We start from the raw sequence: 26379 nt of genomic DNA on the forward strand, positions 1-26379 counted from the left end.
TTTCTGCGTAAAGCCTCTTGTTCTACCTCATGTTCCATTTTAGCCTTTGAACGTGCGGCTTCTTGTTCCATTTCGGCCTTTTTAAATGTGGCTTCCTGTTCAATTATAGCTCTTTTGCGTGCAGCTTCCTGGTCCATCTCAGACTTTTTGTGTGCTGCTTCTTGTTCCATTTCAGCCTTTTTGCGTGCTGCTTCCTGTTCCATTTCAGATTGTCTGAACAGGGCTTGTTCCTCTAACATTGCCTCTTGTTGTAAGATAAGTGAATGTTGTTCAACAAAGGCTATTTTTGATTTAGCGGCCTCTGCTTTGGCACGCTTCCTCCGTGCTAGACTTGACATGTCTGACACGTTAGAGCTACCACTGCGTGAGGTTTTCTTACCCTTTGAGGTCTTTGTTTTAGTTGATTTAGCCTTAGTGAGGGTAAGGCGATGCTCGTGTAGAGATTCCATGGCCAGTTCCACTTTGGACAGACGAAGATCTAATGTGAGGTTACATGCGTCAATGTCTTTTTGACTGTCCAACGTTCTGGTCCTTTTTAGGAAGTCCAGATACTCGTCTGTGAGCCTACGATAATTTGTACAGGCTTTTACAAGATTGTCCTGAGTTGTTAAGACTTGCTGAAGTTCATTGGGAGGTGTGGTGATTTCCAATAACTGGGTTGTTATATCTGACCAAAGGGCCTCTAGTTCCTCACAGAACTTGTTACGTTTTTCTGTGTAAACGCCTTTACCTTTTTCTGTGAGGTCGCGTACTCGCCTCGTCTCGGGATTTTCATCTACATGTGTGGTTATAGACGGATTCTCTATAGGTTCTTCAGTGACATCTCCCTCTGGGGGCTGAACCTTTTCTTGCTGTTCCGCGTGACTGGGTTCCATGATGTAAATCGGCAATGTTTGTTCAACGTTGTTGGTTTGCTGCCTAGGACGCACAAACTGTGTTGCGTAGTGTCGATGTAACAGCTACGAACGATGCTCCGTTGTATTTCCTGATCAGGAGATGTGTAGACAAGTTGTTGTCAATTTACTAGCACGAAACGTTGTCGTTGAAACTACGTTGTTGGTCTGTTGACTGTCGTGGGGTGGCGTACGTTATCCAAGAAAAGCAACAGGCAAGTTGAAGCTTTTTCACTGTACTGGCCTGACCAGTGAGTGTAACCAAGACGACTGGGTTTAGGTAAAGATAAAACAATCAGGAGCTGACTTTTATTTCACTACCAATCCAAATGGTGAAAAACTGAAAATACAAATATAAATACAATTTTACAATGTGTTCAATGATAATTAAAGTCCATTAAAAATACGGATAAAAAGTTCGTAGATATATAAAGCTGTTAAAGTTCTTTGTAATTATAAATAGATGAATATTCTTGCGCACGTCGGGTTCTGTCTTGCATTAAATTGTGTTATCGCAGATACGTAGTTTGAACGGTTAAATGTTCATAGTTTCTTTATAACATAGAGAAATATATTAAAACAGTTCATCGCTAATGTAAAGACATAATTTGTAATGTTTTAAAGGTAACTCACGCTGTGGTTAGCCACGAATTGTTCTTTTGGACAACGTGTCCGCTGAATGTTCTTTGCAGTTGTGCACACGACTCGCTGAGCAGTTTACGTCATTAGAAGAGAGGGGAAAGTAACGCGGATTCCTACACTGTCCTGTATAAAACTCCTAAAACTGGCGCACATAAAGCGATGTACGCAATGAAACGTTAACAATATAAAATGATGATCAAATGAAGAATAAATGATGAATGAGTTCCAGAACAAGACACACCTTGTGTTTATCATTACAGTGCTCCAGGAGGGTTAGCTGTTGCTGCTGCACTATAGATGTAACGGTTTATTTCTTCCTCTGTGATATTTTATCCTGAGGATAATTTGTCCTGGTGATTTTTTTCCAGGCATGGTATTTCACAGGTTGATTTTTTCCAGAGGAGTGAAAATCTATCTGTGTAATGCGGATAGTATGTACCGGTATATATTTGCCGTACTATATTTCACAGAACCGTGTGAAATAGAGTCCCATTAACTACTATGTTAGTTACTCACAATCATTATATACCTGACTATAATTATAAAATGTTTCACAAAGGTAGACCAAATTTGCATAAGTTATCAAAGGGAGGTAATTATGAGCAATTTATATTTTAAAAGATATTAGTATAATATATTTCTGAATCAATTTTATAGTGAAATTTTTACTTGAATCTTATTTTTTATATATTCATTTATATAAAAAGATGACTTACAACTTGATTTAATAAGACTGATAAAATTTCACAGGTAAAAACTATCCAGCTGTTAAACATGCTTTTGTTCCAATATATTGTTATGCCATGGTTTATCTGATTTCCATATAATCAACAACTACATCTCTGTCCCCAGACAAAAATTTATATAGTTAAAAATATCATCAAAATCAATTATTCTAATACTGTTAACAGTAGTAATTCAACTATATTTCTACCTTGCTTACTTTTAAATTTATATTTGTACTGAGATCTGAAAACAACTCACTTTTACATGTATTTCACTAACTTTATTTAATCATGATATTATTTTCACAATTACGATCTCTGAAATTACTTCTGGTTTTCTTCCCTATGTTTCATGATAATTTTCTTTTTAAAAGGATGATATTGACTTGAATAATTTGTGAAATTATTTCCCATTATAATACAAATGTACATTTTTTTTTTAACAATTTCGCTTTATTTCAAATACACTATTAATTATTTCAAAGTATTTTTAAAGGATAAGTTTTTTTTCTAATAACTATTCAATAAGTTAACTACCCAGATAGAATTTCACGACTTAGGAAAAAATATCCCAGGGAAATATTTTCCTCCGGATAAAAAATAACAACAACTACTGTGACATTTTTTCCTCCGGATCAAATTTCACCCGGATATAATTTTGCTTTACATAGACACACCTTGTGTTGATCATTACAGTGCTCCAGGAGGGTTAGCTGTTGATGCTGCACTATAGACACACCTTGTGTTTATCATTACAGTGCTCCAGGAGGGTTAGCTGTTGCTGCTGCACTATAGACACACCTTGTGTTGATCATTACAGTGCTCCAGGAGGGTTAGCTGTTGATGCTGCACTATAGACACACTTTGTGTTTATCATTACAGTGCTCCAGGAGGGTTAGCTGTTGCTGGTGCACTATAGACACACCTTGTGTTTATCATTACAGTGCTCCAGGAGGGTTAGCTGTTGCTGATGCACTATAGACACACCTTGTGTTTATCATTACAGTGCTCCAGGAGGGTTAGCTGTTGCTGGTGCACTATAGACACACCTTGTGTTTATCATTACCAAACTTAATCAGTCATACTCGGTGAAGTTTTGGTCCTGGCGTATCTGATGAAAGAATTTCACTACCACGGGATCGATAACTCTGTTGAATGAGTAAATGTCCCATACATATTATCAGTCATACTCGGTGAAGTTTTGGTCCTGGCGTATCTGATGAAAGAATTTCACTACCACGGGATCGATAACTCTGTTGAATGAGTTAATGTACAATATATATTATCCATTTAATAACCAGTACTTTATATGACACAGTTTTCATTTATTTCAAGTACATTAAACTGGTTATAGATGTGCTAGTTAGACCTAACTCCCTCGGGCACTGTTGTCCTATAGTTGTGGTTGTTCTGGTACGACTAAAGTACCTCAGGCACTGTTTACCTGTAAATGGTTCTTGCAGTTTTGTTTAGATCTGCCTCCCTCAAACTCAAAGTATCATGATTCATTGTATTCATTTAATTTTGCCATGTACTGAAAGGTTAGGTTTTGTTAATCAATGTTTCATTGGTCAACGTTTAAAATACTCATGTATATGATATTATCTATAACACAAAGCGAGATATATCAGCATCTGCAGTCTTTATGAAATGATCTATTTCCCTCACCTAAGTAGCAAATATACCAGCTTTGCCTGCATATGGGATAAACATTTCCCAAATCATTCCGCATTCAAGAGGTCGCAGCTGCTACTCAAACTTCCTAACAAGGGCATGCGATGTTCACTAGTCGAAGATAATAGAGAATTAATGAGACATGCAAAAATAAATATTCATAGAGGCTTACATCAGCATAAAAAAGTAAAAATAACAAATAGAAAACAACTTGACTAGGTACAAACATTTCCTTATGTAGAAAATGTCGGATTAATTCAAATTTTTATTGCTAGCTTAACCTGTCATTGTATAAAAGTCGCATTATAATGAAAATAATTGTGAGCAAAACAAAATGACATAAAGGTTAAAGTGTAAAACATTTGGGTACGGCAGTCAACATTATGTAATAATCTTAACATTTGGGTACGGCAGTCAACATTATGTAATAATCTTAACATTTGGGTACGGCAGTCAACATTATGTAATAATCTTAATCACCATAACACAAACAAATATGTCATCAAAGAAAAACAAAATGCCATATAGTCAAAGTACATACGAAACACTGAAAAATCGTCATAAAATTTGTGTGCAGTTGATTGATAAGCAGTACCAGATCTACGTGTTTTTTTCTTTTGAGAAACATATCGGTGACAACTTGCACTAAATGATTAAAAATAACATCTTTTGAGGATCATATCCTGAAATATCTGAAACAAAGGCTTTTATAAAGTTCAACGAATTAGTGTGACGTAATGTATAAAGTGTTGTCCTTTTATGTCTAAAAAGCTATTTATTTGAAGAGTTCTAAGAAAACTTTTTAAAGTGTAACGTTGTGGTTTAAATTTGTAAATCGTGTCAATGTTATGAGAAAACATACGCAAAACGAATTAAATACTTATCAAATACATGTATAAAGTGCATTTTAGGAGCAATCTGGTATCTTTTATTTTACATGTTTCGTTTGTATGCATAGTTCATGATTGATTTGTGACCTTTGTAATTTCTTATCATCCCGACAATGTAATACAATCAGAAAAACAATATTGAGAGGCATTCACCTGCTTAACAAAGAACTTGAAACATTAAAAGACACATTCAAACACATAAGCAAAAAACGAAAGGTAAGAAAACAGAAATCTCACCACAGCACAATACAACACCAACATTAGACCAAACTGCCAAATCAATATTGACAAAAAATACGTTAACACGCCATTACGATGAAAAACAACGTCAGTACTCATAATCTATACTTCAAGGTTATTGTGTACTATTTGTGAAGTTTATACCGAAGATTTATCAACAAGGTCTTAACACCAGTCCTTCCGATGACCTTTATTTTTTAAAACAAAAGACGAGACGTTGGTTGACAACCCCTGATTCATCAACTTTCTGCTTAGACCAATCATAAAGTAATATCTACACACAGATCAATGCAGTATTTGTTTATTTCATTGATTGATCACATTCCGATCGTGCAATCAGTATCCATTTCTGTAAACAAAACGAAATGTTATCAGACTCAACTATGGTTTTTTCTTTGTCGAAGTCATCTAAAATAATTGCTCCATCTTTATCTTCATCCATGAAGATACAAATTTCCTGTTTTGATTTATAAAATATTTTGTGAAGATCCCCACTGATCCTACCAGAAAATATCACGAAGGTGATATTATCAAAATGTTGGACTTTTTGATCGACTATATATTTGTTTAGTTTGAAGGATTGATATTTCAAAAGACAGTCAGTATTCCAATAGGTACTAATTGTGCATCCCTATTGGTCGATTTGATTTTGTACTCGTACGGAGCAGAGTTCATTCCGAACCTTCTAAAAGACAAAATGAAAAAGCAACTTGCGAAATTTTTTATTTTTACGATGTTCTATAACTGAATAATTATAAAAAAGAAGATGTGGTATGATTGCAAATGAGATAACTCTCCAACACCAAAATGACACACAAATTAACAACTATAGGTTACTGTACGGCCTTCAACAATGAGCAAAGCACATACCGCATAGTCAGCTATAAAAGGCCCCGAAATGACACTGTAAAACAATTCAAAGGAGAAAATAACGGCCTTTTTTTTGTACATACATAATGTGCCGGGGTTAAACATGTTAGCGGGATCCCAATCATCCTCTAACCTTGGACATTTGTATAACAGTACAACATAAGAACGAACTATTAAAATCAGTTGAAAAAGGCTTAACTCATCAGATGGACAAAAATACAAGTGGACTTGGCCGGGTACTTGTACATCCCAACAACAAAAAGACACTAGGTAGTTCGAAGCCACTAACAACAAATCAAGCATCTAAGACTTAATTATTAATCCATACACATCCAACATCCAATGGATTTAGTGTAAAGACGTCATAAACCGTCAGAGAAAAATATGACCTTGTGCAATCCTAAGATTTCGGTGTCGACAGATTATAGATCCATGAATGTATATACGTATATAACATACTAGTAATATTTAGTTTGCTTTTTATTTACTGATTACAAAATCAATATTTATACCAATGAAAACAATATTCAATGATGTTAATACAGTGTTGGAATGGTAACATTTTTGGATAAGTTTATTTAAAGGAGCAATAAGTTTACCAGGATCATTTCTAAATTACCGGGCACGGTTAACAACATTTCCGTAAAAATGAGGATATGCTATCCCGTGTGAAATAAGTTTTCTACAGGTACAACCAAACTTCAAAACTAAATCTTTATATCTATGGAAAAATTTAGTAAAGGTTTAAGTAATTCATGGTACCGAAATCCCTGGCATAATAATTTACCGGTAATACATAGATTACGTTCGTTAAAATAAAAAAATGTCACAACAGACACGAGCATAGCGAACGAGCTGTGAAATATTAAAACCGTGATATGGTTCCAAAGGAACATCACCATCTAAAAATGGGAAATTAACAATAAGGAACGAAAAATTGTCCCTTTTGTCTAAAATTTTAGTGTGGTGGTTTCCCGTTTAAAATCGAAATATCTAAATCTAGGAAAGGACACTGGTTATAGTTAAAATTTGATTTATTTAAAGTAAGTTCCTTGGGGTAAATTTCAGCAGTGTGTTGAGAAAATTCTTGATTATTTAACGAAAAAATATCATCAAGATAACGGTAAGTGTTGTTGAATTTATCAATTAAATGCAATTTTGACGGGTCTTTACTGACTTTAGTCATAAACTGTGATTCATAACAGTACAAAAACAAATCTGCTATTAAAGGGGCGCAATAAGTGCCCATAGGGATACCTACAACCTGTCGATAAACTTTGTTGCCGGAACGTACAAAAATATTATCAAGGAGAAAATTAACAGCTTCAAACACCTCATCACACCTCCAGTAAGTATATCTAGCATATTTACCTTTCTTATAAGAGAAGAAGGCTTTAAATGAGTTGCAGCAAATATATTTGCATTCAGATTTACCAAACGACTATTTAATTAAATAGGAAAACTTTTGTTTGATAAGATAGTGTGGAAGTGTAGTGTAAAGAACCATATTTCAGCCAGTACTTACATCTTATATATCCCAGCGAACTTCAAATTACGGATACTACTGATACTAGAAGGACTTCTTCATACCTTTATCTCTTCCTCAATATTGAGACAGAGGGACGACTTCACTCTAAAATCTATGACAAACGGGACGATTTCATATCTCAATTGATACGTTATGCTCGAACATGTTCACACTATACGGACGTATATACACGTACCACGAATATTTGTTGAGTTTTGAGGTAGACTTCTATTGTCGGCATTTCTATGGGAACTAACTGTGCGCCTCTTCTCGCCGACCTCTTCCTATTTTCATATGAATCGGGGTTCCTTCAGACACTTGTCAAAAATAATAAGATCAAAGAAGCCAGATTATTTAATTTTACCTACAGATATATTGATGATGTTCTTTCCATAAACAATCCGAACTTTTCTGATTGGGTTCCATGCATTAATATATCACCCAGATCTAGAAATTAAAGAAACAACAGACATGACTTTCTCCGCCTCATTTTTAGACTTTTATCTCGAATTTGACATACACAGTCATCTCAGTACCAGAATCTATGACAAACGAGACGATAGTAATTTTGAAATTATAAATTTCCCCCGCCTTAGTAGCAATAAACCAACTTCACCTGCATATGGGATATACATTTCGCAACTTATTCGATATGCAAGAGCTTGCAGCTCCTTTTCAGACTTTGTAAAACGTCACCAGTGTATGAGCAAAAAGTTGATGAACCAGGGATATGTCAAAGAACGTCTCGCCCTTTTAAAAATAAAAAGTTCATCGGAAGGTACCAAGGCCTTGTTGATAAATATTACACATAATACATGATGGTCTTGATGTATAGATTTTGCGTACTGACGTTGTTTATCATCTTAACAACGTATATTGTTCTTTCATTTGTCTTTGTTCTAATAATATTACTTTTACTCTGATTGTTCTCTGTGATATCCATTTGACGTGACTCGGTACTTATACATCCCGTCAATGTTTCTGTTATCTTTCATTTTTGCTAGGGTGTTTTGTATGTGCGACTTTTTGTGTTTCTTTGGTTCTTATAACGTGGCTCTGTACTTTAAACGATCCCGTCAGTATGTAATTGTTCTATCATATGTCATTATGTTATATTTCTATTATAAATTGAGAAATACATTGAACCATAAACGTCAACTTATTTAATGGTGTAGTGGTATTACAAATTTGTGGATTCTTATCAATTCTTAAGAACTTCTGGACAATTTTAAATATCGGTTTATTTCTGAAATTAATTCTAACATACATTTGATTTTTAAACCCTGTATGCCAACATTACCCATGTGAAATTATAAAATTGTTTTGTATAAACATTGAACGACAAAATTTCTTCCTATGTGACGTATAAGTTTTCTGTGTTTTTATTTGAGAGATGCTTTTGTATTTTTTGTAAAATTGTAACACTGTGATGACTGATGTACCTATATTTTGACTATTTTATTTATTATGTCTGTTTAGTTCATGCATCGTTGTAAATATAACGAAATTTGATGAGACTGTCAACAAAGTGAGAGGTTTAGCGCTATAAAACCAGGTTTAATCCACCATTTTCGACATTTGAAAATGCCTGTACCAAGTCAGGAATATGACAGTTGTTGTCCATTAATTCGTTTGATGTGTTTTATCATTTGATTTTGCCATTTGATTAGGGACTTTCCCATTAGATTTTCCTCTGAGTTCAGTGTTTTTGTGATTTTACTTTTTTCAGTATTTTTGTGATTTTACTTTTTTTATAAATGTTATAAAATACACGAAATAACATAATTAAAAACCTAACCTTGATTTATATCTAATGCTTATAAAATGTACCCGTAATTCTATGAAGCTGTTTTGTGTACTGTCCTTAATTATTTGGTTGTTTGTTGTTATTCTGTAGTTTACATGTCAAAATGTACTATAATGTTATTCATCAATGTATTTTTCTGTTTTCTATTTATGCATTTATTTGTACTCTGTTTCCGTCATGTAAAGTTGTCATTCTAGCATTTTATTTAACACTGCCATAAAGCGCGTGGATTTGACTAGCCGCAAAACCAGGTTCAACGCCTAGTACCAAATCAGGAATGTGGCAGTTGTTATCTAATAATTTGTTTTCTATGAATGTTACATTGTTGTTGGTTTTTCTTTGCACTTCTGTGTTCTGATATTTCGCTATTTTCCTCTTATAGTTGATGCGTTTCTCTCAGTTTTATTTGTATCCTGGATTTGTTTTATCTCAATCGATTGATGACTTTTGAACAACGGTATACTACCGTTGCCTTTATTTAGACAATGATAAAACATCGTTATGTTGTCTGTTATGTCCATCTATTCGAATTGTTCAATCAATACAGGTGAAAAAAGAAAGAAAATATTTTAAAGAAATTTGTTACATGTTACAATCTGCTCTATCACCCTCACAGCTATGTGTTATTTATATAATGTTGTCTGCTTTAAGTACACAAAATTAAATATCATACCAAGACTAAGGTCGATGGACAGTAGAAGAGAGGCCAAAGAGTTACATGAGAAACCCTGACAAACGCCAAGGTTAAACATGAAAAGATGGCATAAAGAAAAGAACAAAAGAAAAAGTAGAAAGTCCAAATTATAAAACAACTCATAAAAGATATCAGCCTTTGGTCTACGTTATACGAATCTAAACAATTGAAAGGTATGTTTTGAAATATAAAAGATTTCAAGGACAAAACCTCCGAAGTTGATCGAAGAAAAGATCCTTGATTTTAACTAAATTAAATGGTATCTGAAATATGAATAAGAATTACTATTTGTTCGTTACGATCGAAGCAATCTGACGATTCTGATTTAAATATAACAAAAAACCTATTTAACAAAATCTTTGTATTATACTGTAAGGTTATCTTCAAACTATGATATATCATTATTGTATGATAATTTTGTTGTGTGTAAATATGAAGTATGATTGAACAAAGATAACCAATAGATAAAACTGTAACTGCATAATGTGATTAATGTACGATTGAAAAAAAAAAATGCAGTGATTATATACGTATTGCATCTACTTATGCTACAGTTACCGAAAAAAAGATGTCATCTGTAGAAAAAATAAAAAATAAAAATGCAGGCTTATTCAATAGATTAAACGACCGTTTTTCTAGCATAGGATTTAAGATCATCATGATTACATAAAAAGTAATTTTGTTGGATAGACAAGTTTCTGAAGTTATTTTGTACGTTGATATAAAACTACTTAATCGATATACTTGCTGTGGTCAACCGAGAAACTTTCAACGTATGACAGGAATAGCTCCAGCTTACAAGGTCATACATTAATCATGCACTTTATATACAACAGGAAAATGTGCAAATTGAGATACTAGGTTCTTTTTTAAATTGTTGTTTACAATGTACATGCAAAGTATGAAATTCCGTTGCACCAGAATTTTGTGGTTAATTGATAATTTAATCGTTGTCTCAATTTACTAACAATAGCGACAGTTTTAATTATTTAAAGAATCTTAATCAAAGTTGGTGACAGCATATGTTTCCTGTGCTTTATTTATCAGTATACAAACCCTTTCTGTACAGGAACATATGGTTATAATTTCGACAGGAAATTATTAAAACTGGATCCACAAATACTTACTGTTAATTTTCAATTTTGTGTAGCTTGGTCTGTATTTAAATGATGTTCAGTATTCGAAGAGTACTTTTTATTAAAGCAGTAACAATTTAGTAAGGGCGTTGGTATTTCAAGAACTCAGATTTTTCAAAAATTCAAAACTTTCCAATAAAAAAACTACATCTAATTATAATCAATACTGATTTCATCATTCATAGTAATCGTTCGAAATTTTCTTAGTTGTTATTCTTATACAATTACGCAACTTAACATTCCGCCGATATAATATCAAGAGATCTTGAATATAAAACGTACGTTCACGCTGTAAAAAAATACTCTAACACTACATTGTTATCCGGAAAAACGTTGTTTTTTTTTTTAACAAAATGTATAAACAGAGAACGGTACTTACAAGTAACGTTTGTAAAAGAAAGATACACGAATACAAATGATGAAGGGAAGAACATAAGGCATAATAAATAATCCTTTCCTTAGGTAATATAGATTGTAAAACAGGAATAATGTTCAGCAAAGAAAGATTTACAAATAAGTCAACACGACCGAAATGGTTAGTTGACCCCTTAAGGAGTTATTGCCCTTTATAGTCAATTCTTAATCATTTTTCGTAAATCTTCTCCTCTTAAACTACTGGGCCAAATTAATCCAAACTTTGCCACAATCATCATTGGGATATGTAGTTTAAAACATGTGTCCGGTGATCCGGTCAACCAACCAAGATGGCCGCCATTGCTAAAAATAGTACACAGGGGCGAAATGTAGATTTTGGCTTATACCTCTGAAACCAAAGCATTTAGAGCAAATCTGACAGGAATAAATTGTTTATCAGGTCAAGATCTATCTGCCCTGAAATTTTCAGACAAAACAAACAACCTTTTTTGCTGTCCAAGAATTAGTAATTTTAAGGAAATTTTGCAGTTTTTGATTATTATCTTGAATTTTATAATTTATAGAGATAAACTGTAGATAAACTGTAGACAGCAATAATGTTCAGCAAAGTAAGATCTACAAATAAGTTAACATGACCAAAATTGTCGGTTTACCCCTTAAGGAGTTATTGCCCTTTATAGTCATTTTAAAACAATTTTCATAAATTTTTGTAAATTTTTGTAAATTTTAAGAATACATTTTCCACTGTTATTACTGGGCCAAGTTCATTATAGATAGAGATAATTGTAGCAAGAAAAATGTCCAGTAAAGTAAGATCTACAAACACATCATGATCACCAAAACACAATTTTGTCATGAATTTATCTCTGTCCATTGTTTAATATGCACATAGACCAAGGTGAGCGACACAGGCTCTTGAGAGCTTCTAGTTGTTTCTGAATATTATTGTCCGGTATTATAACTTCAATAGCCGTTTTACGTAGCCTCGATCCTGTCTTCTGTTCCTCGATTGACCCATCACCAAGCGTAACTCTTTATTTGATTTGTACCATGGTTTCTACAAAATTATCTGAATCTTCGTACCCACCTTGAGCACATGAGTTCTTCTCTGGTTTAAATGTTGAGTTCATTTCCTCAATTTATAGTATTGAAGTGAAAACATCTCATTATTCTGATATTTTTTTTTATTGTCTGTTCTGATTATCCCATTTTCTGCACTGATTATTCAAGAATCTTTTTTAAAACATTTGATTTTTTTGGTACAAATTAAATAAATAATTCTTATATCTCTAAAGACCTAGTTTATCCAAAACACATAGCAAAAGTTTTTCCCAAATGATAAACTTCGTCTCGTGTTTTCCTCGAGTTAAGAGAATGTGGGTTCAACCCCCGGCCAAGTTAAGCCAAAGACGTGAACGACAGTTGTATATGAAAGTCAGGCAGACTTATGTCTCGGGGTCGCGGGAAGGTCACACCCGACCACCAAAAGCTTGATTTTTGTCGAACCAATGTGGCCGAATGGTCCAACGCACCGGAAATTTTGCATGGCGATTTGGTGCCACGATATCTCAGTAATAAAATTAACGGTACCGATTTTCTTGCACCAGATGCGCATTTCGACAATACATGTATCTTCAGTGATGCTCGTGGCCTAAATATTTGAAATCCAAAGCTTATATAAAAGATGAAGAGCTATAATTCAAAAGGTCCAAAAAGTATAGCCAAATCCGTGAAAGGAATCAGAGCTTTGCATGAGGGAGATACATTCCTTAATTTATAATAATTTGTATCATTTTGTAACAGCAAATTTTAATAACACAAAAACTCCGTATTTTCATGCCAATACCGAAGTACTGGCTACTTGGCTGGTGATACCCTCGGGGACTAATAGTCCACCAGCAAAGGCATCGACCCAGTGGTAGTAATAAAATTAACGGTACCGATTTTCTTGCACCAGATGCGCATTTCGACAATACATGTCTCTTCAGTGATGCTAGTGGCCAAAATATTTGAAATCCAAAGCTTATATAAAAGATGAAGAGCTATGATCCAAAAGGTCCAAAAAGTATAGCAAAATCCGTGAAAGGAATCAGAGCTTTGCATGAGGGAGATACATTCCTTAATTTATAATAATTTGTATCATTTTGTAACAGCAAATTTTAATAACACAAAAACTCCGTATTTTCATGCCAATACCGAAGTACTGGCAACTTGGCTGGTGATACCATCGGGGACTAATAGTCCACCAGCAAAGGCATCGACCCAGTGGTAGTAATAAAATTAACGGTACCGATTTTCTTGCACCAGATGCGCATTTCGACAATACATGTCTCTTCAGTGATGCTCGTGGCCAAAATATTTGAAATCCAAAGCTTATATAAAAGATGAAGAGCGATGATCCAAAAGGTCCAAAAAGTATAGCAAAATCCGTGAAAGGAATCAGAGCTTTGCATGAGGGAGATACATTCCTTAATTTATAATAATTTGTATCATTTTGTAACAGCAAATTTTAATAACACAAAAACTCCGTATTTTCATGCCAGTGCAGAAGTACTGGCAACTGGGCTGGTGATACCCTCGGGGACTAATAGTCCACCAGCAGAGGCATCGACCCAGTGGTAGTAATAAAATTAACATGAGTTCGAAGTTAATAATTTACAGATGTTAAACTGTAATTTAGACGAATTATGTATACAGAAAGTGTTTTTAGTCTTGTATCACGATCACTGGTGATCCGATGGATATAATCTGTCGTTGAGCTATCACTGGTTCAGTCTTCTAGTAAAACTGTTGTTGGTGAAATTTATCTAATTTTATTTGATTTTTTGAAGCTCAGGACGCTATTGAGGTTGACATATTAGCACAGCATTTGTCTTTTGAATTTTGGAGAAATTGCTGTTTCATCGATGTATACCCTGCGTCTCATTTTCTCTAACAATAATTATTATTTTGTCCATCTATGTATTGGTCAAGGGTCGTTTCTCACAAGAGAAATACTGATCAAAGTGTAAGAAATGGTAAATTGAAGTTGCTGTTACATAATTTTTTGAAATTTGCAATGTCCGTATTGATTCGACTGGTAACATTCTTTTAATCATATATATAAGAAAACCTCTTCATAGTTTTATTAAGTTTCCCGTTGCATTTTTGGTTAATGATTATTCTAATGAACACATGTTTGCAAAGAGACATTCACAATCTGCTTTGGTGCATATATTAAACGGGATGTTACTATTAATCATAAATAATTGACACTTCTAGAGCTGCTTAGTGTCCCAGCGTTGGGGTTATCCTCTGTGATTACTGTTGGTTTGTCTTCTGGTCGTGTGGTTGCCTATTTTTTCGTGAAGTGTTTTGAAGTGAACCCTATATGTTTCTTTCAAGTATTTTCTTGTCCATTTTATGAAACGTGTTGTTTTCAATTTTTTGTTATCAATGAATAAACTTTGTACGAATAAAATGTGTTAGTTTGACCTGCACTGGACCCGTGATGATTTTTAATGGAAATGATCGTCAAAATTGATTGCATACCTTGTTGGTTTAGAGCTGGGAGATATCACATTTATTACTATATATAAAACACACAGATCAATAAACCAATCACCAGGATTGAAAGTTTGTATATTCGCCTTATGCGCGTTTGGTCTACAAAAGACTCTTCAGTAACGCTCGAATAAAAGAATGTGAAAAAGGCTAAATCAATGCAGTATACTATTTAATTCATTTCAAAATTGAATACATTTCGATTATGCAATCATCATTTGTATATTTATATAAAACTAATTATATAATGAATCAGAGTCAACTATTTTTCTTTGTCGAATTCTTCCAGAGTGATTGTTCCATCTTTATCTTCGTCCATGATTGACCAATGATGAAACATCGTTGTGTTGTCTATTATGTCCATCTGTTCCAAGGCTTTAATGAACTCAAACTGTTCAATCAATCCATCACTTAAAGGTAAAAAAGAGTTAGAAAATACCCTTTACAAACAATCGTTCCTAGAGCTTTATCCTGGTGTATATTGTAATTTGTTAACAAAAAGTAAAATCACAAAAATACTGAACTCCGAGGAAAATTCAAAACGGAAAGGTTTTATCAAATGGCAATGAGGGACAAATAAGTACAGTGTCACGTCTAATGGATATCACCAAACACAGAGTAAACAGTTAAAGTCTTTTCATAAAGACAAATTAAAGAACAAAATAACACGTTATTAAGATGATAAACAACGTCAGTAGTACACATAACCTATACTTCATGACTATCGTGTATTATTTGTGAATTCCGTACGGAATATTTACCAACATTGGAACCTTTCGATGAACTTTTTTAGAAAAAGGACGAGACATTCTTTGACATGACCCAACTTTCTGCTCAGAATCTGTTGACGTTTTACAAAGTCTGAGTAGGATCTGCAAGCTCTTGAATGCCGAATATATAAATTGATAATTTCAAAATAACAAAAAAGCTACATAATTACTACTCAACATTAATTAGCTTTATATTCACATTTAATCTTTTTAAGAAATTTATAATCATAGTAATACATAATATTATAAACAAAATGAATAAAAAACCGGTAAAGACTATCGACAAATCAACTTTGTGTAATACAGCTATTGCAACTGAGTAAATGGTAAAAAAGTACCAGGATTATAATTTAGTACGCCAAACTATTCCTGATTCTCCCTGTCGATCGGGATTTTGAACTTAAGCAGTTTGAAATACAAGTGTATCTTTATTTTTTTAATTATATTTCATTAGTCTCTTTTACAAAGGACTATCAGAAGGTTTAAATGTCACATGTTAAATTCGACCGGTATAAAGAAAAAAAATAGCGAGAATTTATTAAATATAAAATAAATAACCGTCCTTTCTCAAGAAACGCCTTTTCTTATTCTTAAAGCATCCTTGATAAGAAAAAAATGGAATTATAGGTAAAATGACAATGAGATGGCAACGAATCAACAAAAAAGAATGACAAAATCATGTACGGTGCAAACATGTTTCTGTGAACTTTCTTTATTTTATGTAATCTAAAATTCTGTAGTCAGTACTAACCTGTTGATATCTAGACCAGCAAACTTTATGTTTGGAGAAATGTCTTCAAACGACAAACTTCGACGTTTACGTTTGTCAGTGTAACAACGACATCGGTTCCCACGTTCATAACACGATTTACCATAGGGTTCTGTACGACAAGTGCATCCACAGCCGAATATGTTACATGAACGATATCCACAGTAAGGGGTTCCCGCAGTGCAGTCCCAGCAATGTTTCCAAAAAGGTTTGTGACAGCAAGCTGCATTCGACATGCCAATGACAACACAACAAACAACAAACAAAAGCGTCATCCGTAATACTAAAGACATCTACAATACGAAGCTTAATTATAAAACAAAGAATACGTGAGATATCATTATTAAAAAATTCTGAATAATTATGTAGACTGGTGTTAGTGCTCGAATGAAAAATCGTCCAGTTGTCCCATATCAAATTAAGGTCGATAGACAGTAAACGTACAATATGTGTTTTGAATATGTTCTTTCGATAACCATAAGTAAGATAGTCAAATTTTAAAACAACTCAACAACGATACCAGGCTTATAACCTGGTACGTCACACGTCACACATGTTAAAATCATCTACCTCATAAGAAGAGCTCTAATCAAACAGTTGATGGGTATATTTTTACATATAAAACATTTCAATGTCAAATCAATCAAAACTAAGAAACTAGAAAAAGCTATGAAGGAGTTTCTTACTACTTGCATTATTTTTTTTTCAATATAACATTCTACCGATACCATTGATATCATAAAGTAAAAAATAAACTTACGTTTTCGATACACTCACTGGACTGATTTAAGAAATATATAGAATTTGAAACGAAATCTTTTATTTATACAAGACTGTAGTAACTGCAAGGTCAAAAGTTAATCATACACTTTGTATGCAAGTGGGAAATTTAGAACATGAGTTATCAAAATCCTCTTAAAATTATTGTTATAAGTAAACAAGCAAATTATGCAATTCTATTTTGCGTAGGTTTAGTCATAAGTTGTTTATTTAATTACACGATTTATAAATTTAAAGACAAATTTGCACAAATAAAAAAAAAAGTGTAACAAAAATATCGAACTCCGGAAAAAATTCGAAACGAAAAGTCCCTTATTAAATAGCAAAATCAAAAGCTCAAACACATCAAACGAATGGATAACAACAGTGATATTCCTGACTTTGTACAGACATATGTACGAAATGTTGGATTAAACCTGGTTTTATAGCTAGCTAAAACTCTCACTTGTATGACGCTCCATAAATATATATTATATTGACGACGTTGATGAACAAAACACACAGACATGAAAAGTAAAATTGTCGAAATAATGGTACAACTTTCAACAATCTGTTATCATCTTTATCACTACAAAAACAAACAAATATGTAACAAAGAAACACAAATGGACATAAAGACAAAGCACATAAGCAAAAATGAAAAAAAATACAAAAATGTGCCACAGCACAATAATACAATGAAATACCTAAATCAACGACGACTGGAATAGAGACTTCTGACTTGGGACAGGCACATATCAGATATGTCGGGGTTCAGACATGTATGATACGTCAAACTCCCAATTACCAGTGACAATGGTGTAGCTATACAGTTCAAGAACATACAACACAGAACAATATTATAAAATAAAAAAATTTGCAATAAACGGAAAGCACTGAATTATCGGCATCTGACTTATCATGCTTATCTTATTTTAAAACAAACTATTTGAGGTAGATTGAAATAAGCTAAACATTTACAAATCTAACAGCAGGAATGAATCGAAAAGAATATTTTGTTTTTACAATTTTTAATTGTGTAATTTTAAACACTATAAACACTATAATGGATCTTAAAGAAAGAAAAAATAAAAATGTTGCAAAAACAAACTAAATGTTTTTAATCCAAGAAGGAGAGATTAAAAGAAAACGTTACTCGCAGAATGTAGTTATGCAAAGACATAATTAAGTATTTATAACATAAGGAGTAATACATTGAAGCTCACAAGTTTTATGAATCACAGTCATAATTTGAAATGTTTAGATAATTTTGTTTAAATCTATTATAGGCTTTGTTGAAAGCAATTATGATAGAATATAGAACAAACAATAATATACTTAATCGGAAGATATTCAGGTCAAACATTTCAATTAACAACTATTTGTGTGATTCAACTTAAAATCAATTCAAACTTTTGATAAAGGGAGACTTTTTTTTATGAAGAATCATATAGATTTGAATAGTTGGAAGTTTTGGTTGCAGTATACTGCCACTGTTCGATAGTTTAATATTTAAATCGGATAGACAGCATACGCACAGTTTCCTTAGATGCATGTCATTACCCAGTGCTTCTGCATTGATATGATTTTAATGAGATGGTGCTAATATTTTAAAAATACAAATATTTTATCTGCTAAAACTGAAGTAGCGATTCCCTCGGAATAATATGTTCTTCAAGAAATCGACTTTCATTATATATAGGCACCATCAATTCAGTGTTGTTATACGTATACTGTTTAGTATTTCAACATATACCATATGGTATGTGGATGTGAAAAATATTCAACGGACTAGATTGAAATTAAACTGTTATAAACTAGTCATTTTGGGGCTCACTAGTGCACTTTTAATTCAAACGGAAAATGTTAAACAGGAGATACTTAATTCGTCTTAAAATTAACAATAAAACATATATGCAAAGTATTTAATTCCGTTTGCATAGGTCTTGTCGTAAGTTGTTTATCAAATTATTTACACGTTTTACAAATTTAAGACCCAACCTTTTAAAAGGATTTCTAAGAACCCTTCAAATAATAAGCTCCTTAGAAAACAAGAAAATAACACTGCATAAATTACTTAACGATTAACCTATTATGTCTATATAATTAACAATTATGGACTTTTGACGATGAAATGTCTGTACCAAGTCAAGAATATGACAACTGTTTCCCTTCGTTTGATGTGTTTGAAATTTCATTTTGCCATTTGATAACGAAGTTTCCGATTTGAATTTTGTTGGACATCTTTACTTTTCTATATATATATTTCACCTGTTCGTTTTTTTTTTTTTTTTTTTATGTGACAACGGTTATCTGTTGTCTTCGACTAATGAATATTGCATGCCCTTGGTATGTTTGCCTTTGGAAAAACAGTTCAGTAAATTGTGGAAACGATTAATATATATTACAGAAAAGAAAAGGGTCAACCATTCATCATAGACCAAATTACGTAGACAACCATCAAACAGATATTTCAAGACACCTTATGCGCTTCAAAATCGAACAAGACAGTGGAAACTATGTTAGTAACTATTATTTCAGCAGTAGCCTATCGCAAAAATGGGATCTTTTATAAGAATATAACAAAGAAAATGTGGTATGATTGCAAATGAGACATATGGACTTCAACAATGAGCAAAGTCCATACCGCATATTCAGCTATAAAAGACCCCGAAATGACAATGTAAAACAATCAAAACGAGAAAACTAACGGTCTTATTTATATAAAAAGATGAACGAAAAACAAATATGTAACGCATAAACAAACGACAACCACTGAATAACAGGCTCCTGACTTGGAACAGGCAGATAGAAGTTTGTCTAAAGTAATCGATTGAAAAGGACACAAAAAAAAAAAAAAAAAAAGAAAACATGCAGTACTTTAAATTTTGGTCCCTAAATTTCAAATACTTTATACGAAAGAAACATTCTTGTTAAAATATGTAGAGTATAAAGTTTCGTTCAGTTATGGTTTTGCTTTAATCAGTAATCAGATAATGGGGAAAATTCAGCTATTTGAATTAATTTCCTTTCGTTAGCTATCCATTTTTAGATGGTGACGTTCTTATATATCTCAATTTGCAAGATTCACTCGTGTATGTAACAACGTATTAGATTTTAGTGAAAGAAATTTGTCCTTTTCTGAAAAATTATAACACCAGGGTTTTCGACATCACAAACTAGTCAAAACATTTACTAAATTTTATCATCGGTACAAGGACATTATTCGAAATATAATTCAACATGCAGACATCTTATACGTTCAGGTATTTCACATCCAATGTTTTATGGTAATATTATTTATTTTTTCAATAACTTAGTATTATTGTATCTGATGATAATTTGACTTAAGATTTGTCACACAACGTCAACGATCAAATTGTGATAAAAAACTTTTAATCATGTGTTTATTAAGATGTGGTGTACATACAGTGATCCGTTGCAAGTCTCTTTCCGTATAGATAAGCTCGCAATTATTTCAACGGAACCTATCCACGATTCTTATGTTAGTTTTAAAGTGTAAGTTTTACTGTAAAAATAAAACTATTCCACTCAACAGAAAAATACAGAATTTTGCTCCATATAATGTATTTTACTCATGGGTAATCTTCTTTTTGAAAAAATCCACGAAGATTTGATCCTAGACTGTATGTTAACATAAACTGTTAACAAACTGTGTCTATTTATCATTAAAGTTGAAGACCAATATTTATTTCTGAAAAATGTTGCTCTTAATTCTGTCAAGTGAAAATAAAGAAGTTCTCTCCAGATTTCGTTTAATTCCATGTGTCACAAAGTAATTTAATGTTTAAAAAAACTTTAACTTTACACCTGACTCAAAGTTAACTGCCAAAGTAATTAGAGAAATACGAGAAAATAAAAAATGATATTTTCAGTATTTTGCGCAAGAAATTGTTGTTTTATAATAAAATTTCTGTAAAAATTTTATAAATTCCTCAAATGGGTTGACATCTTTATTGGTGTCTTATATAAAACCCAAGTCACATAAATAGTAATGAAATAACAACTAAGGAAATGTGTCAATATAATGAAGAATTATGAAATATGTTTTCATGATAATTGTTAGTTAATTTTCATTTAAAATGTCATGTACCGAGTCAAGAATATAGCAGTTGTAATCAAATAGCTCGTTTCTATGTATTTTGGCGTTTATTTTTGTTGCACAAATTTTGAACACCAGTATACTACTGTTACCGTTATTGTGTGAACTCCTGAGGGAATTGAGAGTGAATTCACACTCAAAAATAGGAGAAAACAAACGACATAACGGAAACACAACGTAAAAATGTTACACACACAGAAACGAACTATGATATAACAATGGCCATTTTCCTGACTTGGTACAGGACATTTTTAAAGAAAAAAATGGTGGGTTGAACCTGGTTTTGTGGCATGCCAAACCTCGCACTTTGATGGCATTGTTAAATATAACATTAAAATGACAACATAATAATACAAGACTACAATACAAATAAATAGCAGAATGTATTAGGCATAGAAACACATGAATAATAGATAACAAAAGGCATCAGGTTTAAAATTCATTACGTCAAAAACGCGCCTCGTCCAAACAAGACTTACCAGTAACGCCCAGATATAAAAGTTCGAAAGTCAAAAAAAAGAGGGACAAAGTTGTACAGCTCTGAGGATCAAAAGTTGAAAAAAGTTGTGCCAAATACGGCTAGGGATTTTGCTTGTGATAAGAACATCCTTATTATATAGAACAATTTATGTTATTGCAAACAGTAAATTTTATCAAACCACGCCTGAACGCAAAAAGTCATAACCATACGAAGTGTTGAAAAGGTACAATATTACGTATAATTTTTAAAGAATAATAATGATTCAAAACATGGACACATTTACATCAGTCTTCCAAACATTCATAAAATTCATTTAGAAATTATTAATGAGGCATTGCGAACTGGTCAACTAGTAATATACAATATACATTAATTAATGTTCCTTACCACCGACCATCAATAGATGTTACTCTCCCACGAGATGGATTGAGATTGAGAAATTATTTGACCTAATATAAAACCATTATTGAAGAGGCATAACTTAAGAATTGAATTCTAGATACATCGGATTTCATTAATAAGATAGAGTTACACACAAGATAAAAAGGGAATCCTTTCTTATTGCCTATGATGTAACGTACAATGTAAATGTACACAAATATGATCATTGTTAATTTAAAAGAAACGGTTATCAATACAGTAGAATTAATTGATGCACAAGAGTATCCTTTAAAGATTCCCAACAAAAAGGTTTAACTGCATTTGTTAAATTATTTCTAAGAAACAATGAATTTGGGTTTAATGGACAGTTATACAAACAAGTCATAAGAGCGCCCATGGGTGGTATATTTTCATCACTATGCACATACATGTATATGCATCAAATTAATGGCATTTTTTTTATGCCAAACAACGATAATAAGCAAACAAAAAAACAGGCTCCTGATTTCGGACAGGTATATTAAATATACATGTATAAGCAGCAAATTAAATGTATTTGCTGGATCCAAACTCATTTCTTGTGTGGAACGGGGTTTTACGGCATGCACAAACAAATGATAAGTAAGTTGCTTTTATCTTATTGGTAGGAATAAACATTCCATATTCTATGAAGCAAAATAATCGTACTTAATACCGCTGCAAATGTTTGCACCTGTCCTTAGTCAGGAATCTGACAGTACAGTAGTTGTCGTCTGTTTATGTAGTTCATACGTGTTTCTCGTTTCTCGTTTTAATATAGATCGTTAGTTTTCCCATTAGAATGGTTTTATACTAGTATTTTTTGGGCCCTTTATAGCTTGCTGTTCGGTGTGAGCCAAGGCTCTGTGTTAAATTCCGTACCTTGACCTATAATAATAATTTACTTTTATAAATTATTACTTGGATGGAGAGTTGTCTCATTGGCACTCATACCACATCTTCCTATATCTATCTAATATGTTTTTTTCACAGAAAAGTAAATAAAATGACTGTTTGACTTCGGTGAAATATTACCTCTACCAATAAGAACCCTAGAAGTGTCATCCATTGGTAGTATTTTGACCTTTCACGTTGGTAAAAATTAATATCGAATTAAAAACATTGATTATCTCCTCACTTTATATTTAACACCACTCTCAACATATCCAAATCATCCTGATTTACAATAAAAAGAAAACATTATCCTCCACACAGATGATAATGAAAACACTAAAGTATAATTTACAATTCAGTTGAAATAAGATTTGCATAAAAAAAGTTCTAAGGTGCACGTATTGACTTTTTTTTCTAAAAAAGCAACTTGTTTAGTAGTTTAAATGAAATTAGGTTTGAATTTACGCGTTATTTCATTTCTTGATTTGTCAATGTTGTGACTTTAATTAAAAATCAACCAATATATTCACTATTTTTTTTGTTGAAGAACTTATTAATCGGAAATCGACAGAAAAGGTTTATCAACTAATAGTTTATATTAATTGTAAATGAATTTCGTCGAGCCTATCTCAAAGTAATCTTCAGTACTTAAATATAAAAAAGAAGATGTGGTATGATTACCAATGAGACAACTGTCCACAAGAGACGAAAATGAAACAGACATTAACAACTATAGGTCATCGTACGGACTTCAACAATAAACAAAGCCCATACCGCATAATCAGCTATAAAAGGCCCGATATGACAATGTAAAACAATCCAGACGAGAAAACTAACGGCCTTATTCATATACAAAAATGAACGAAAAACAAATATGTTACAAATAAACAAACGATAACCACTGAATTACAGGCTCCTGACGTGGGACAGGCACATACATAAATAACGTGGCGGGGCTTAACATTTTAGCGGGATCACAACCCTCCCCTAACCTGGGATAATGATATAGCAGTACACCATAAGAACAAACTATAAAAATCAGTTGAAAAAGGCTTAACTCATCAAAGGTTTTCCCAAAGGCAGCTGGGGATATATATTTCCAGGGTAGACAATCCTTAGTTTTTCTTGTGAAGAGAGAACAATATATCTTGGACGTTAAAGAAACCCTTGTACATTTCGGAGCAAGCTAATGCCGCTACAAGGCAGCACTCGCATCCGCAAAGTAGAAAGGGATTAGTATAAGTCACAAGAACTTGTTTCCAAAGCACTATAAATAAATGTATTTAACTAAAAATTATAAACAAAAGAGAGAATCATTTAGGAATGATATAAGTTGTAGTTGTTCCCCTTTGCCCATATGTGACATGTAATGTCTTATGAAGTCGATATTTAGGTAGTTCCAACTTACATTGAAAACACTTTTGATTTTTTAAATGATTTATTTTTTTATCGCCAACATTATTTCTTTAAATTACTTTTTGTTTCACAACATATCGGTTAGATACTATGAATAGCATATCTTACCAGCCCAGTAGTTAGCACTTCGGTTTTGACATGAATATCAATTACATGGTCATTTTTATAAATTCACTGTTTGCAAAAATAGAAATTATTTGAAATACTAAGGATCTTCTTATCCCACTTACAGATACCTTTAGCCGTATTTGTAACAACGTTTTGGAATTTTGGGTCATTAATGCTCTTCAACTTGGTACCTGTTTGTGCTTTTTTGTTTTCTAACTATTTTGATCTGCGCGTCACTGATGAGTCTTATGTAAACGAAACGCGCGTCTGGCAAATTGAATTATAAGCTTGGTACCTGTTTATTAGTTACTGTTTCAGAAATTTATCTTATTACCGAATACTTCTAATGATTTTGTATCACTTTGTATCGTGTGGTATCCACAAACAATCTACGATCATGACATGTTCCGAAAAGTTCTTTTTAACTACCTGATATAATGTTTTTGTGAAGGAAATTATTGATTGAGTAACTCTCAATAAATTTTTACTTTGTGGCAAGAATTAGTGGTGTTGCATAAATAAAGGCAACAGTAGTATACTGCTGTTCAAAACTCATAAATCCATGGACAAAAAATAAAATCGGGGTAACAAACTAAAACTGAGGGAAACGCATTAAATATAAAAGGAGAACAACGACACTACATTAAAATTAACACACACAGAAACGGACTAATCATTAGACAAAATCCTATGAGATTAACAAATATAACATCAAAACCAAATACATGAATTTGGGATAGATAAGTACCGTGACACGTCTTATAGTAATGTGAATTCACACTCAAAAATAAGAGAAAACTAACGACACAACGGAAACACAACGTTAACATGTAACACACACAGAAACGAAGTATAATATAACAATGGCCATATTCCTGACTTGGTACAGGACATTTTTAAAGGAAAAAATGGTGGATTGAACCTGGTTTTGTGGCATGCCAAACCTCCCTCTTTTATGGCCATGTGAAATATAACATTAAAATGACAACACAACGTTACAGGACTACAATATAAATAAATAGGAGAACACAATTGACAAAGAAACACCCGAATAATAGCTAACAAAAGGCAACAAGTTTAAAATTTTAATACGCCAGAAGTGCATTTTGTCCACACAAGACTTACTAGTGACGCCCAGATGCAAAAGTTTGAAAGCCGAAACAAGTACAAAGTTGAACAGCATCGAAGACCAAAAGTTCAAAAAAGTTGTTCCAAAAACGGCCAGGGTATCTGCTAGGTACCAGAACATCCCTACTATTTAGAATGATTTATACTTTTGCTAACAGTAAAGTTTATAAAATGACTATACAAAATATATATATGATAAAACTGAAGTATTAACTAATTACAGGAAACAACCGAAATAGTGCTGAATTCGAATCTATTGGGTCAAACTTATTCAATCGGCTTTGCGGTCTCAAATGCACGTCAAGCCCCGCTTCAATCTTTGTGTATGTTAATTCCATGTCTGTCATATGTGGATTTCGTTCATTATTGTACAGAAACAACGTTGGTTTTGTCTTTTAAATTGGTTCTCATAGCGATTTTATTTATAGCTTTTCATACGTACGGTTCTGCTCTTTGTTAAACGTCGCTTATTGACCTGTAGTTGATCACATTTTGGACTTCATATTGATAGTTGA

The 26379-nt window shown here is 32.7% G+C and overlaps 2 protein-coding genes across 2 annotated transcripts in view; both read right to left on the bottom strand.

Annotated features, from left to right (window-relative positions):
* LOC143062827 (small ribosomal subunit protein eS21-like) overlaps positions 1 to 26379 on the bottom strand; it is an 81584-nt gene that overhangs the window by 33235 nt on the left and 21970 nt on the right. The gene's annotated exons all lie outside the window — the stretch shown is intronic.
* On the bottom strand, positions 15173 to 17413 carry LOC143062762 (uncharacterized). Its single transcript, XM_076234540.1, has 3 exons — positions 17317 to 17413; positions 16539 to 16849; positions 15173 to 15427 (listed from the first exon to the last, which is right to left on the bottom strand). The coding sequence occupies exons 2-3, from the start codon at positions 16847 to 16849 to the stop codon at positions 15280 to 15282; spliced, it is 459 nt and encodes a 152-aa protein (XP_076090655.1). The 5' UTR covers positions 17317 to 17413; the 3' UTR covers positions 15173 to 15279.

Source organism: Mytilus galloprovincialis, chromosome 1 (genome assembly GCF_965363235.1).
Source record: "Mytilus galloprovincialis chromosome 1, xbMytGall1.hap1.1, whole genome shotgun sequence".
In the NCBI taxonomy this organism is placed as follows: domain Eukaryota; kingdom Metazoa; phylum Mollusca; class Bivalvia; order Mytilida; family Mytilidae; genus Mytilus; species Mytilus galloprovincialis.